The 13,471-nt window shown below is 37.6% G+C and overlaps 1 protein-coding gene across 1 annotated transcript in view; it reads right to left on the bottom strand.

Annotated features, from left to right (window-relative positions):
- MMRN1 (multimerin 1) overlaps positions 1-13,471 on the bottom strand; it is a 46,729-nt gene that overhangs the window by 14,004 nt on the left and 19,254 nt on the right. Inside the window, exons 3-5 of the mRNA XM_032999389.2 lie at positions 13,175-13,281; positions 7,657-7,755; positions 3,291-3,464 (exon numbers count right to left, since the gene is read on the bottom strand). Of these exons, the coding sequence (XP_032855280.1) occupies positions 3,291-3,464; positions 7,657-7,755; positions 13,175-13,281 (380 nt within the window). The remainder of the gene's footprint in view (positions 1-3,290; positions 3,465-7,656; positions 7,756-13,174; positions 13,282-13,471) is intronic.

Raw genomic sequence — 13,471 nt, 5'->3', positions numbered from 1 at the left:
GAATGTGCACACGAATGTGCACACTTACACTTGCACTGAGCTTTGTCAGTGAAGGAAAAACAGCAAGATAAGATACCTGAAAATAAGGATGTCCCGGAAGCTGAGACAAAGAACCAAGATATGAATGCAGAGTAAAACAACTGACATGTAGAGAAACCATTAACCTGACCAAAACATCAGTTGTACTTTATGACGCTGAAAAATGTTCTCTGCTTTGAGAGACACAATGAGCTGTGAAGAGAAGTTTAATGCCTGTGCAAAGAAACAAGGTTACTCTACAGCTTCTATGAGGAATTAATTCAATTTCTTCATGTCAGCAACAAATCTTGATAACAGACCATCCCGCTGCGAGAAGTCTTCCACAAGATCTATACTGGCCTTTTCTTTCCGTGACAGTTGAGAAACTGCCAGCATCGCTCTTTCCCATTCCTGCTCTATTTAGTTGGATCACAGGTGGTGTATGGAGCTCAGCTCTAGTTTTCAGGTGTTCTTCTAGTATCAAGGGGGTGGAACCTGGTAAAACAGACAGCTTTGGGTTTCTTTCCCTTACTTGCTGGCTGGGGCAGCTAGGTACCTGGTAGGTGAGTGCTATTCCAAAGTTCACCAGGGGCTGTGGGAGCACATTTCTCCACAGAAAGACCTGGCCCAAACTTGTGTTGTTGGTGACAGTTGGGTATATTTTTAAGCTTGAGCTGAGAATACACATGAGCACATTCATGGACTTAACTCAATTACAGTTCTCCATTGCTCATTTTGAAATAGGAATGTTCAAACTACCTGTGAACATTAAAGATCTCTTGCACTTTTTATGAGATTATAAATTTTAATTTGAACTCCCTGGCTGAAATCCAAAGTGTGTAATTACTTTGTGTCAACATATACTCCCTTTGCAGTTTCAATTATTTGAAGAATAATGTGCAAAATAAATGTATGTACACAGGAGACTGAGTTAAGGTGATATATAAATGACATTTCTGACTGGGAAGTAATTAACACTCCATTGTTGAGTCCATTTTTAAAGGAGTGTATGTTTTAATAATGAAGATGAAAGGAGTCTATAAAAAGGCTTGGTGTAGAGTGAAAAGAAGAAGAAATAATAACAAGAAGTAAGCAGAGTTTACTAAATTAAATGGAGAAGACCGAATTATTTTCTCTAAGTAAAAAGTAGGAACAATCTCCTGAGTACTGAAAACAATTTAAAAAACGCACAACAGTTTTCACTAATCAAATTAGAGGAGCATATCAGTTACTCCAGTGAGTGTTGTGTTGCCCTGTATCAACAGACGACGGGTTTGTGGGACCAAAGTGTATTTACAGATGAAACCAAGAAATAAAGACTTTGTAAACTGTATTGAATTGTTTGTTCACAGAAACAGACCTCACTCCTAACAAACCCCGATACAAAGCTGGGCAGCCCTTAGAATTTCTATGGTAAGAAAAATGGTGATTAATGGATATGAGCAAGGCACCAGGGCACCATGGGAAGAAAATGGAAAAGTAGGGGAAGAAGGCAGCAGTTTGAATAGCATGAAGCAACTACAGACTTAACTGTGCTTTGAAATCATGTAGCTTCAGAATGGCAGTGGTAGTTGGTAACGTTGTGTTTTGCTTCAGATGAGCTTCTAAGAGTAATTTTTAGCAAGTCTGATGTGCCTATACTGCGCATATGTATGCAGGTACAGAGGACCGAATGGGAACTCCTTCCACCTCCTGCTACTTTAGGATGCTCTTTGCCCACTTGTAATATGACTGACTGATATTCCCTGGACAGAAACTGCAGTTGCCTTTTGACATTACATATACAAGCCAACAGAAACAGTAACCTTGTTCTCTCTCACCTCCTTCCCTCATCCCTGCTGTTTATCCATGTGCAAGCCAAGAATAACCTGCATTGGAGTGCCCATAATTAGAGTAAAGGTAAATAGTTGATAGCAGCATTTTCATTAGAGCTACTTGATTAGGAGATAGATTGAGAACATAATTCAAAAAGGGGCCAGCAACTGGAGATTTCATCTAAGTAGGTATAATACAGAGCATTGCAGATAAAAACAATAAAGGCTTGAAATGCATTTGCACAGAGGTGTGAAATAACAGGGTTTTTTGTACTGCACATTTTAATTAGGACTCAGACCCTTAAATATAGATAGGAAATGGAGAAGCAGGAACACAGAATGCAGCAAAAGACCTCTTGGAATAACATGAAAATGACAGCTAGAATAAGTGGAATATAAAAAGAATGAAGAGAAAGCAGAAGGGAAATGGGAAATATTCAAAGACAAATTAAAGGTAGGCCCAAGGGTCAAGAATGCCATCTAGCAATATATGGAGAGGTGAAAGCAGGTCACAGAGCAAGAGATGGGATAAGCTTGATCCAGGGTACAAGAGAGCCATCTAGCATGTGGCACTAGCAACTCGGGAGACAGAGGACTGAAAATACAAGAAACGGTACCACATTTGGTAAATATGAATGAGATATAAAAGCCCTTATTGTTTCATTTATTTTTATCTCAGTGTAAGGATCTCCAGTTCTCTCATCCTACTTTTAAACAGTAGAAAAGTCCTCTGAATTATAAAGTGTATAATACAATCAGTTTGGGGAAAAATCCTGAAAAATTATAAAAGTATTGAACATCAAGGAAACAAAAGCTTCAGTCCCAATCTGATTGTTAAGCACCATTTGTAGTTGGGTAACAAACAGATCTTGCTGCAGAATTCACAAAGAATGGATGCATAATTCTGCTGGCGAGGGACTGCCCAACCTGATCCCTGGCTGCGTCTTTCTCATCTACCCAACATGAGTACAGATGTTTATCAAAGGTAGCCTAAAATGATCTGAGGCAAAATTATTCAGCAGGATGTTTGCCATATTATAAATACAACCACCACAGAATTCCTTACACATTTCTCCTGCATATGTGAATTATGTATTAAAGAATGTTACTTAGACTTGGCAGCAAAGCAAATACTACATCCTTTAGCAGCTGTTAGATAAACAAAATACAGGGATAGGAATATTTGCAGAAGCTCTAAATGAAAATGCCTTGATAGTGACTTAAGTTACCATGTAGACAATGTAGTACCCAAGAACATAATTTTTTTGTCACCATAAAAGACACCATAAGAAATGTTGAAATGAACAAATCCCTCTATTATGAAATTAAACCAAAAAAAAAGAGTTTTCCCTATAAATGTTGAGCAATAGAATAGGATAGTTTATGAATATTTTTAGCTCTTGTTTTTTTCTGGCACCTTTAACTGGGTGAGTGATTACATTAATTTATTTTTCTTACCTTTTAGAAAAGACTGGAAGTCTCTGCCCTTATCTTCATTGATTTTGCCTTCCAGAGAAGAAAGCATCTTGCTCACATCATTCATCGCAGCAGCAATGCTGTCAACCTTCTTCTGTAGAAAAGTCAGTTTCATCTCTTGGCTGCTAATCTTCTCATTCATTTTTTGTGCAAGTGCTTGACCAGAGACCAAAATGAGGGAGGGGGAAAAAAAAAAAAAAAAAAAAAAAAAAAAAAAAAGTAGTGTTAAAACATTGTGGAGTGGGAGGAAAGAAAGTGTAATTCACTTGAGACACATTAGCTAGAAGCGGGGTGAAAAGTTTCTGAATTTTTATTCTTGAGTGAATCATCCTGATTTTTGTCATGTATCATGTATAAGTGACATTCAGCAGCACAGCAGAAACGTAACTACTGAAGCATCCATATCCATTATGAAGTATTTATAATTCTACAAGAGTGTTTTGAATGGTTAGCATATTTTAATCAGCATAATGCCATTCTTCCTCCACCTAGCACCCTACAGAGTATTCACTTAACTCTCATTTAGTCTATCTCATTTAGTCTATCTCCTTTAGCACAATCACAAAAGCATTGATTTTTACTTTCCATTTATAACATAGCTTCATAAATTTGCAGGTCTTCTGTCTGAAGGAATACATCATCTTTTCAGTGTTGGCATCAAAATAAAGACCTGTTCAACACAGCAGCAAGGCAGAAAAAGAACTAATAGATAAATGACTTTGGAATAATCATTAGTCTGTCATTAAGAAAAGATGCTCAACTTCTGAAGTCAAGTTTATTTTAAAACTTCTCTAAATTGTTCATGATACTTGTAGTCTCTTCAGGTATAAAAAACCTAGCTGGATGTTTTTAAGATAGGTGGTTGTGAAGAAGGTCTTGGTATTGCAGATTAATACTCCACATGACTTCAGCTAGCCATCTGAGTATCACAGTTGACAGGAATGAGACTTCAGTCTGGGATTTTCAGAAGATGCTGGTAAAATTAAATGGTCTAATTCCTGTAAGCAAAGCCACAAAATCTCTTCAGTTCCTTCAACAATTCAGCCTAAACAGGCTACCTTAGACATATGATGTATTACCCTACATGATTCAGACCATACTATGACTTAATAAACTGCTATGCAAGAGATTCCTCAGCAGTACATACACATATTCATTAGTGTAAATTTACAGTATTGTTATTGAGCTTATGTCACTTTTCATTACGGCATCAGTGTCTATTCCCATGGCAGTAAACAGTTATAATCAAAAATCATGTAGAAGCACAGGGGCCTAAAGGCTACCACAGAAAAAACCCAAGTTTTATATAAAAGGACATATTCTTCTGACTAGATTCTTATTCTTCAAAATTCTAGTATGTAAAAAATAGATGTATTACACATAACTTGCTACCATTTGGGAAAATCCAGAAAATTCACTAAGTGCACCCAGTCAGCACAGACGAAGCCAACACTCATGAGAATGCTCTCCTGTAGAGGCATGTTGGTTGTAAAATTCATAATTGGTAGAGCCTGGTGAATAAGGCTGGCTGGTTAAGGTTAGGATATTAGCATCTCCAGACATTTACTTTGCCCACGGTCTCTACTTACACAGACACAAAATTGTGTTTATAACTCAACCACCTAGTTTAGAGTCTGGCAGCTCTCCCTAATGGCACTGTGGAGACAAGCCATTGATGGATCTTCTTTGTCTGAATACTCTTCATCATAATAAATCATAATCTGTGACAGACAGGTCTGGATAATTCTGTTCCTGGTTGAATTGCTACTATGAGGAAGTGATTTAAATTAATTACTGGCTCATGCATAGTCACCCAAACTGATAACTAACCTGCAGGGTGCACTGCTTTCTTCAGTTTGGTTTCTGTCAGTTCCTACTGGAGGGGGAAGACAAGCTGCATAGGTGAACCTGAAAGTGAGCTTTATAAGTGGTATGGCTGGATGATGGAAATAGAACCTGGCTTGTAGAGTCCTGACAGCTGCTGATGGAATGACAGACCAGGGCAGTCAGTCCCAGCTCCAGGTCACGTCTGCAGGGTTGGCAGCCATAACAGGTATCTCTCTCCTTCTAAACTGACCCCATTTGACTGAAAAATAACTGAAAAGCAATTAACATGGAGCTCTGAGATTCCAATTTCTGAGTTATTTTTCAGAATAGAATTCCTACTAAGAGAAGTGGCATGTTTTAATGCTCTATTGATCAAGCCCACTTTTTCATATGCATCCTGTCTGCTTTACCAGACAACATTCTCCTCCCTCCAGCACTGGGAAACTTAGTTGCTCACACAGTATCACCAAGGGACAACAGCTTTCTCCTAACTACCATTTGAAAATACCTTTCTATATATCCCATACCAGATTCAGTCTTTCCCTCTCCTGTCTACACTTTCTGATTTCTCTATTTGTCTATTATGATTTAAAGTAAAACACATATATGAACATAAATACATACATGTGTACACAAAACCCTGTGTCAGTGTAGATTTTGACATCCTGTTTCACCCAGCATGCATGAATATCCCAGCAGCAAGACAGTATATTGACAACTGCAACACACACACCTGAGAACATAACTTGCCTTATTATTTGATTCCATAAAATATTTTCGGACATAGGCCAACTGTGTGAGTGACAATAACACCATAGTGTGGAACAGCTGATGATTATACAAAAAGCCAGTGTAGATATCTGTATTTGAAACATCAACAGATTCAGAAGAAAAGGGAAGTAGTAAGAAAGTTCAAGGAACATGCCTCCTTTACACTGTCTTTCACATCTTGTCCATCTTCTGGCTCCTCACCATGTAAACTACAAGCTCATTTGACATATGCAGAGAACACTGCCAAACAAATTCCATACAATTTGCCATCAAAAATTCACCTGACAAATGTAGTCTCAGTCATTGCTGGGGAGTGTATCATAAGCAGAGAACAATTTTGTCAAACAACTTCCTTATTCAAGCATGTTTCACATAGTTCTTTTTTTATTTAAACACGATATGCTGATTGTTGGCAGTTCTCTGAGTACACAGACTTTCTAAATAATTCTGCATTACCATCATCTCTATACCCTTAAAGGCATATACACCTTCAGGTGGCACAGACTGGAATATAGTATAGTCTGTCAACTACTCGAATACCTCTAAATCATAGATACCTTTTCATGTTTCTTTATAGTGAACACTTAATATTTGAATTCATGGTCACTTGGAATGATCTGATAAACTATGATTGCTTCTGCTCCCAATTTAGTGAGTGTGCGAACATGTCTGGCATGAATAAAATTCCACTCCCATGAATACTTATGCAGACAACTATGAAATTAATTTTCTGGAACATTTGTGACGGTAAACTTTAAATCATGCTGATGGTAATGGAAAATAAAGGGAAGTAAGCACACCCAATAATTCTATAGATTAAGAAGTGGAAAAGCTTTTCATGCAGCAGTTATCTAAGGTAACTTCTTAATGTATATCACTATTCGAATAAAAGCATTATTGTTACTAGCAAGCCTTTACAGTGCTGAGGTCTGCACATACCCTTGCAAGAAAACACTGACATTATGTTCCCAAACCTTACGGTCTAGATAGGTTGAAGTAAACATAGTAGTGAGCAAAGAAATAGTGTAATAAGAAACAGTCTCAAACAACTGTGGTATAAAGTGGTAAACTGTCCCTGTGTTGCTTGGCTATTTGATCTTTCTAGATGGAGGAGCTTAAAACACACCCAAACTGCCCTTGGGAAAGTTTGAAGTGTCATTGTACTGATTTTTAATAAAGCACTGATTATTATAAGAAAATGTATAACAATACTCACATATTCAGATAATACAATTAACATCATTACATTTTCTTTTCTTATCAGTGCTGGTCTATACTACTCCTAGATTTGGTTTTGAGTTTTTTGGCTGTGTTGTTTGGGGATTTTTGTGGTTTTTTTTTTTTTTTTTTTTGGTGTTTTTTTTTTTGTTGTTGTTGTTGGTTTTTTGTTGGTATTTGTTTGGTTGGTTGGTTGGTTGTTTTGTTTGGTTGGTTTTGGTTTTTTTTTTCTGTTAATTAAGATATTTTACTCAGTAATATAGCAGTTCAGGTATTTCCTGACAGAATTACTTTCCTGGTTCTAGTTTAGTCACAAGACACTCTATAAATGTTAAGCTAGTGGTACGTTTAAATTCAGTTTCTTCTGCCTGTCTTTATCAGAGCAGCATACCGCTGAACCATGACTGGTAGAAATGGTTCATTCAGGTCCCTTCAGCAGATAGGGATTTTTCTGAAATTGTTTTTGCAGTGATCTTTGTGAGTCCTGTGGTCAGTGACTGGGCTGGAAGTAACAGTAATTATAAAAGCTGACCTGGCCCACTGGGGTCCTGAGGAGGTCCTGGTGTCCTCTCACTGACAGTTCTGCTGCTTTCAGCCTGGTTGCTGTGTATAAGTGATTGTTGTTCTTGAGCTGAAAGAGTGAGGAAAAGGAAAGGATATGAGTGAGACATGGAACATGACAATCAGGATTCCACAGCAATTTCTTTCTCTCTCTATTCTATATGAACTTTACCAAAGCCTAATCATCTGCAGTAATTCTTGTTATCTGCTTAGTTCATCTGTAACACAGTGTGGGACCACGTTGATGAATACAGTGAATGGCTTTATAAACAGCCTCCTGAGATTGGCAGGGGTTGATGTTAATACTAAAAGGTCAAAACTTGTGCTTTAATGAACAGAATTTTGAAATCTCCAGGGCTAAAAATTCTAGAGGAATATTTTAGATCAATATAAAAAAGCTGTACAAAGACAATACAGAGATTGTCAGTTGTAAAATTAATTAGGTTTTTTTATAGCTATAAAATTAGTCAGGTTTGCTGAAACTGATTTTTTTTTTTGACAGATTACACAAATCTCCAACCATACAAATATTCCCACTGAAGGCAATTGTATTTTTACAGTGTTGCATCACCTAAAAAATAAAAAACATTTCAAAACATATTCAAATTCCAAATTACAACAAATATCCTAGACTTGTAACTGGTACATACATTTAAAAACTTCATGAAGGCGATATGTTTGTAAATATTTTCTCTGGTCAGGGCAGGTGGGATTTTCTGTGCTTATTTCACATCTCAGTCCAAAGATCCCAAAGCAATTTGCAAAAAGCTAGACTAACATTATTATTATTTCAGTATTACAGTTGGGGGAACTGAGGTCCAGAAAAGTAAAGTGTCTTCACTTACAAACAGTAGAGAACAACTGATAACTGGAAACTGAACTGAGATTTCCACCTTCCTGACTTATTTATCTAGCCACTAAGCTTAACAATGTCATTTTTATTTCATTGTTTTTTTAAAAAATAAATATGTACAAAATAGGCTGTAAATTTGCTAGTGTAAATTCATACCAATTTTTAGATGCTTGCTCAGTTCACGAAGCATTTTGAAGTGGATATTGTTCCAGCTGGAGCACATCTAAGGAATGCCACTTATGTGTCAGTGATGTGATTTCCAGTCTTTAGTACAGTACAGGCAGAATAACTTGGGTATGGTGACATTATTTTCCAGTTCAAATATTAAAACCTAGTCTGGCCATAATGTGAGTTTCCAAGAAAACAGAATAAAATGCTGAATCAAGAAATTCCCCATGTTTCATCAGCCTCTTAACAGTATATATGAGGATCAATAGATTACATTTAAGGATGATATAAATTGGTTTATGTTGTAAATTAAGGGGGGGGGGGCAAAGTAACAATTAGGACAGGAACTCAAAAGAAATTATCATATGGACTTAGAGCTTCATAGAATTTATTGAAATTGGTTGATAAGAAATACAAAATCCTCGAATAGTTATAATTTCAATAGCTTCTGTTATCTTTCTATGGCACAGATATTGACAGGAGTTAAACACCTGCATTCAGCCCAATTCATTACCCAGGATTTATCAGGTGATAATGTAATGATATAATCTATGACAAGGGAGTCAGTTACTTGCCTATGATAAAGACCAGCTGATCCATGTCCTTTTAATCTTTCATTTACCAATCTTTCTGTTGCTCTAAATGTATTCACTGCCACTGTTAGTGCTACAGTTACTGGATTTTTTTTTTATACTAACCATTTTACCTTTCATCTTCCCAATTAAATCAATTGTTCCACTCACAGCCTCACATTGTGGAATAGTCAAACCCTTACACTTTTTTTTTCACTTTTAGAGTTTCAAGGATATATATTTATCCCTGTGTGCTTGTTTTGTAAATGTTTTAAATGGTTCAGATAACTTAATCCCTGTAAGACCCAGGATATAATATCACTCTGTTGGAGAAAAACAGTAATGGAGCAAGCCAGTAGGGCATTATATACTGCCTCTAAAAGCAGCAAGAACTCTAGCCAGTACTGCAAACACTCATAAAACTCACTGAGAGACAATACTGATACCTCATATTGTGCAGTTATTAAATTTCATCACTGTATAGAAAATGTACTTCTCAGGCAGCATTAGAAATTCAGGGCTTTTCATTTGTGAAACAAATTCCGAAGAGTCAGTGTCAATATATGCTCTCCTACATCATTCTTCCAGTGTGGCTCAGTCCTTTTTCAAAGGAACCACTCTGACACATCATATGGTGATTAAGTCTTCTATGCTCCTTGGTCCCACAGGTGAGATTCCCCAGCCCAGATCTTTAATAGCAGCAGATATGATGGGAGCACCAGACAAACTCTAATACATATATTCAATAGGGTAGAAATAGCCAAATGACTCACACGTGAGACCTTTTAGAAATTGGATATGCTACACTCAGCTTGAGCTAAAAGATAAAATAAAAATTAGACCGCTAGACCCACCTTATGGCTGCCATTTACAATAACAAAGCAACACCAACAAAAAAAGCAGCAATTCAAAATGCTGAGCAATGAGTTCTTCTAGTTCCTCCAGGAGCTTCAGGGTCCTCAGCACTTCTGAATATCAGGTAACACACAGGAATTTAGCATTAGGTTCCTATCATTGAATATATTGGCCTAGATGTATAATTTATTGTCCCATGTATTTTTAAACACAGCATGCAAAATGATTTCAGAGACTATTAAAAACATGGAAATGGGATCTTTTTCTCTCAATATATTTTTGATGAAGCAGGAATGGCTGAAGGGGAATCCCTGTGGGGAGTTTGGTAGTTTCCTCCCATTCCCAGTGTTTCAAAGTGAATTGCTACCTTTTGTGTCTGCAGCTCACCCCACAAAGAGGATAGCACTGGGCCCTGTGTGGAACATTTTACAGCCATCTGCTGGAGAAATGACATCGCTACCACACGAGAGAATTCAGTGCTAACAATGGCTATGGCATTGTCAGCAACTCTGAGAACCAGCTGTTTGCTCTAGACCACAGCCAGGGCAGATGGAAGTGAATTCATCTGCACTAAGTCACCTCAGTCTCACTCCACAGCAAAGCCGAATTTGAACACAGCATGATCTACATTTGAAGATGCATCTTTCAGTTCTTGAACTCATTTGTGACACATAATACAGTGTTCAGGGATCGTATGCGCATGAGCAAACTGGGATTTCTTCCCCTCAGACATTACTACATACAGTGTTTTCTCCAGCTTAAAGACGAAAAGTTAAAATAAAGCTGTGCTTAGTAAAAGTGACATCATGAACTTTGCAACTCGGAAATTACAAGCCCTTTAATTTTAGCAGTTTTGCTCACAGTTAAGTATTTGATATTCCCAAATCAAAATAATTATGTTTTATTTGTTGAATTGTACATATTTCACTGTTTCCTGAGACTTGTAAGAAATTATGTCTACATTTTTCCCTTTAAGAGTTTCTTGTAAAATTGCATTGTCCATGCTGGACTAGGATCCATGTCTTACCCGATTTGGTCACGTGTTACCACATTAGAAGTAGTGATCTGAACACACCTCGTCCCAGAGGCTCTTCTGCCTCACTCACTACTACGTTACCTTGAGAAGCATCTGTAACCAAGCAGTCACAACGAGGCTCCTAAATATGGTTTACAGATGTCTAGTAATAATCAGATGGTGAGGTGACAAGTGTTTCCTCCTGCCTGGACTGAGTGAAATAGTTACGTATGATTTCATTTGTTTTGAGACAGAAGCCAAACCAGAAGGCGTTTTGAATTAGCATTTGCTACAAGCAACCCACATCACACTAGTAGTGCCTTCCCAGGATCTAAAACATATTGTCAGAATACCCCAGTACCCTTGGCACCAAAACCCTTCAATAACAGCTCTGTTGTTGAGCAGATCAAGCGCGGAGAGGCCAAGCGGAGGGCTCAGGGATGCTGCAAAGCTCCAGGCAGAACTTACAATGTCTCTCCCCCCACCACGGCAGAAATGGAGTGCCTGAAGACAAGGCTACTGGGCTCCCAACTGTTCAAGTTCATTAGCAGACGTCCCTTCATGGGAATTGAATAATACAGGCAGGGCTTGTGCTGGTGGTCTGCTCCTCATGGGAGGCAGGATTCCAGACGCGGGGAAGAAGAGCCTTTCTGACATAACACCTTTCATCCCAATCTCTTTAAGCACTTTTACGAGCATTAATTAATTAAATATCCCAGTGCCCCTGTGAGATAAGTGTCATCTCAATTTTCTAGATGGGTAAACTTGGGTATGCAGATTATCAGTGGCTTCCTCAAGTTATTCAGCAAGCCAGAAGAGGTTTGAAAATAGAACCCAAGAGATGTAATTTCAAACCTGCTCCTGTAACACTTGACAACATTTCCCTTTATTCTTATTTTTACACAGATGTCACTACCAATTGAGTTATACAGCTTTTCTTTTCCTGGTCAATGCTTCCCTGCTGTTTTGATGCCACTTCAATTTTATCATCTGTAGCCTCCCCCTTCAATAAGTATTTTTAAATCTATTTTTGCTAACGTTTGCATTTTTTTAAAAAGCAAACCTTTAAAACACCTGATCCATGCTCACTGGACAGCCTTGCTGTCTGACTTTGTCTCATGTTAATAACTGACTCCATGCTCAGCTGCACAGAAAAGAAATCTTTGCCTGCTGAGGTTCTGGCTCCTCAGCATTGAAATTTTCCTTTTGAATGTGAGTAACAGTGATTTCTCTTCATTCCTCTACATTAATTTTTAATCACAGCCTCTACTTTACCATTGCTGATTGAATTCCCTACCACATCTGATGGCCTTTCTTGTAATATTCATTTATTTAAAATATGTATGCTGATGCCGTATCTTATTTTTCAAGGGTAGCTTGTTTAAGGCCAGCAGCAAAGAAATAGCTATTATACAGATGTTAAACTACAGTACTTTGCCATATGTTTGATCACCAGGGCAGAGGTAAAACACTCTATTCAGTTAAAAAAGGACACAATTACACAGGGATCATGTGTAATACCTGGTAAGATTCAGACACTGTTGAAATGAACAACAGAAGTCACACTCTATTCAGAGAGAAACAAAGTTGATAAATTATTTTATCATATATTCTTAAAGCCTGAAACTGAAAGCCAAAAGAGCCACAGTGCTATAGACTAATTTTACAGCAAGTATTCAATAGGGGACCTGAATTTAATATCCGAAGCACTTAAATGCACAATAACTAAAAAGTCAAAGTAGAGATGCACTGAATGCAAACTCCATATTTTAACAAAATGGAATAAGGCTCGAGATTTTGAGTTTTAGAGTGAAAGAGAGGAAAGGATATTCTGCTTAGCTACTCTGGAAATTCGTGTGGAGGAGTCAACATCCCAAAGCATTTTAATTCACTGTGCATTTTTCCTGGTTTTAAATTAACAGAAAGGACTGCATTGATTTTCAGCAGAGCCATTTGCCCACAAATCAGACTGCATTGTTTTCCTTTGTTGAAGTGAATAGTTTCAAATCCTTACAACTCTACTCACCTTTGGGTTGGCAGTTTTGCCCAGTGTACCCAGGACAGCACTTCCACTCCAGCGATGTTACTATTTTATGCTTGATTCTGTAGGCGTGGTGTGTTGTTGTCTGGGACCTGCAAAACAAGAACATTTTAAACCTATTTTAGGTGGCCAAACAGGAGTCGTAGGATACCTGGATAACTACATTATATTATCTTACATGTCAAATGTATCCTTTCATTAACTGCTTGAAATGGAAAGTGAAGCTTAACTAGGGTTTGATGTTTCAATAGCAATTACAGTTTCAGTACTGCAGCCTTCAGA

This window comes from Tyto alba, unplaced genomic scaffold (genome assembly GCF_018691265.1).
Source record: "Tyto alba isolate M040663 unplaced genomic scaffold, T.alba_DEE_v4.0 Super-Scaffold_6, whole genome shotgun sequence".
In the NCBI taxonomy this organism is placed as follows: Eukaryota; Metazoa; Chordata; class Aves; order Strigiformes; family Tytonidae; genus Tyto; species Tyto alba.
Note: the sequence above shows the minus strand (reverse complement) of the source record. Positions and strands in the feature narration are given on the sequence as shown.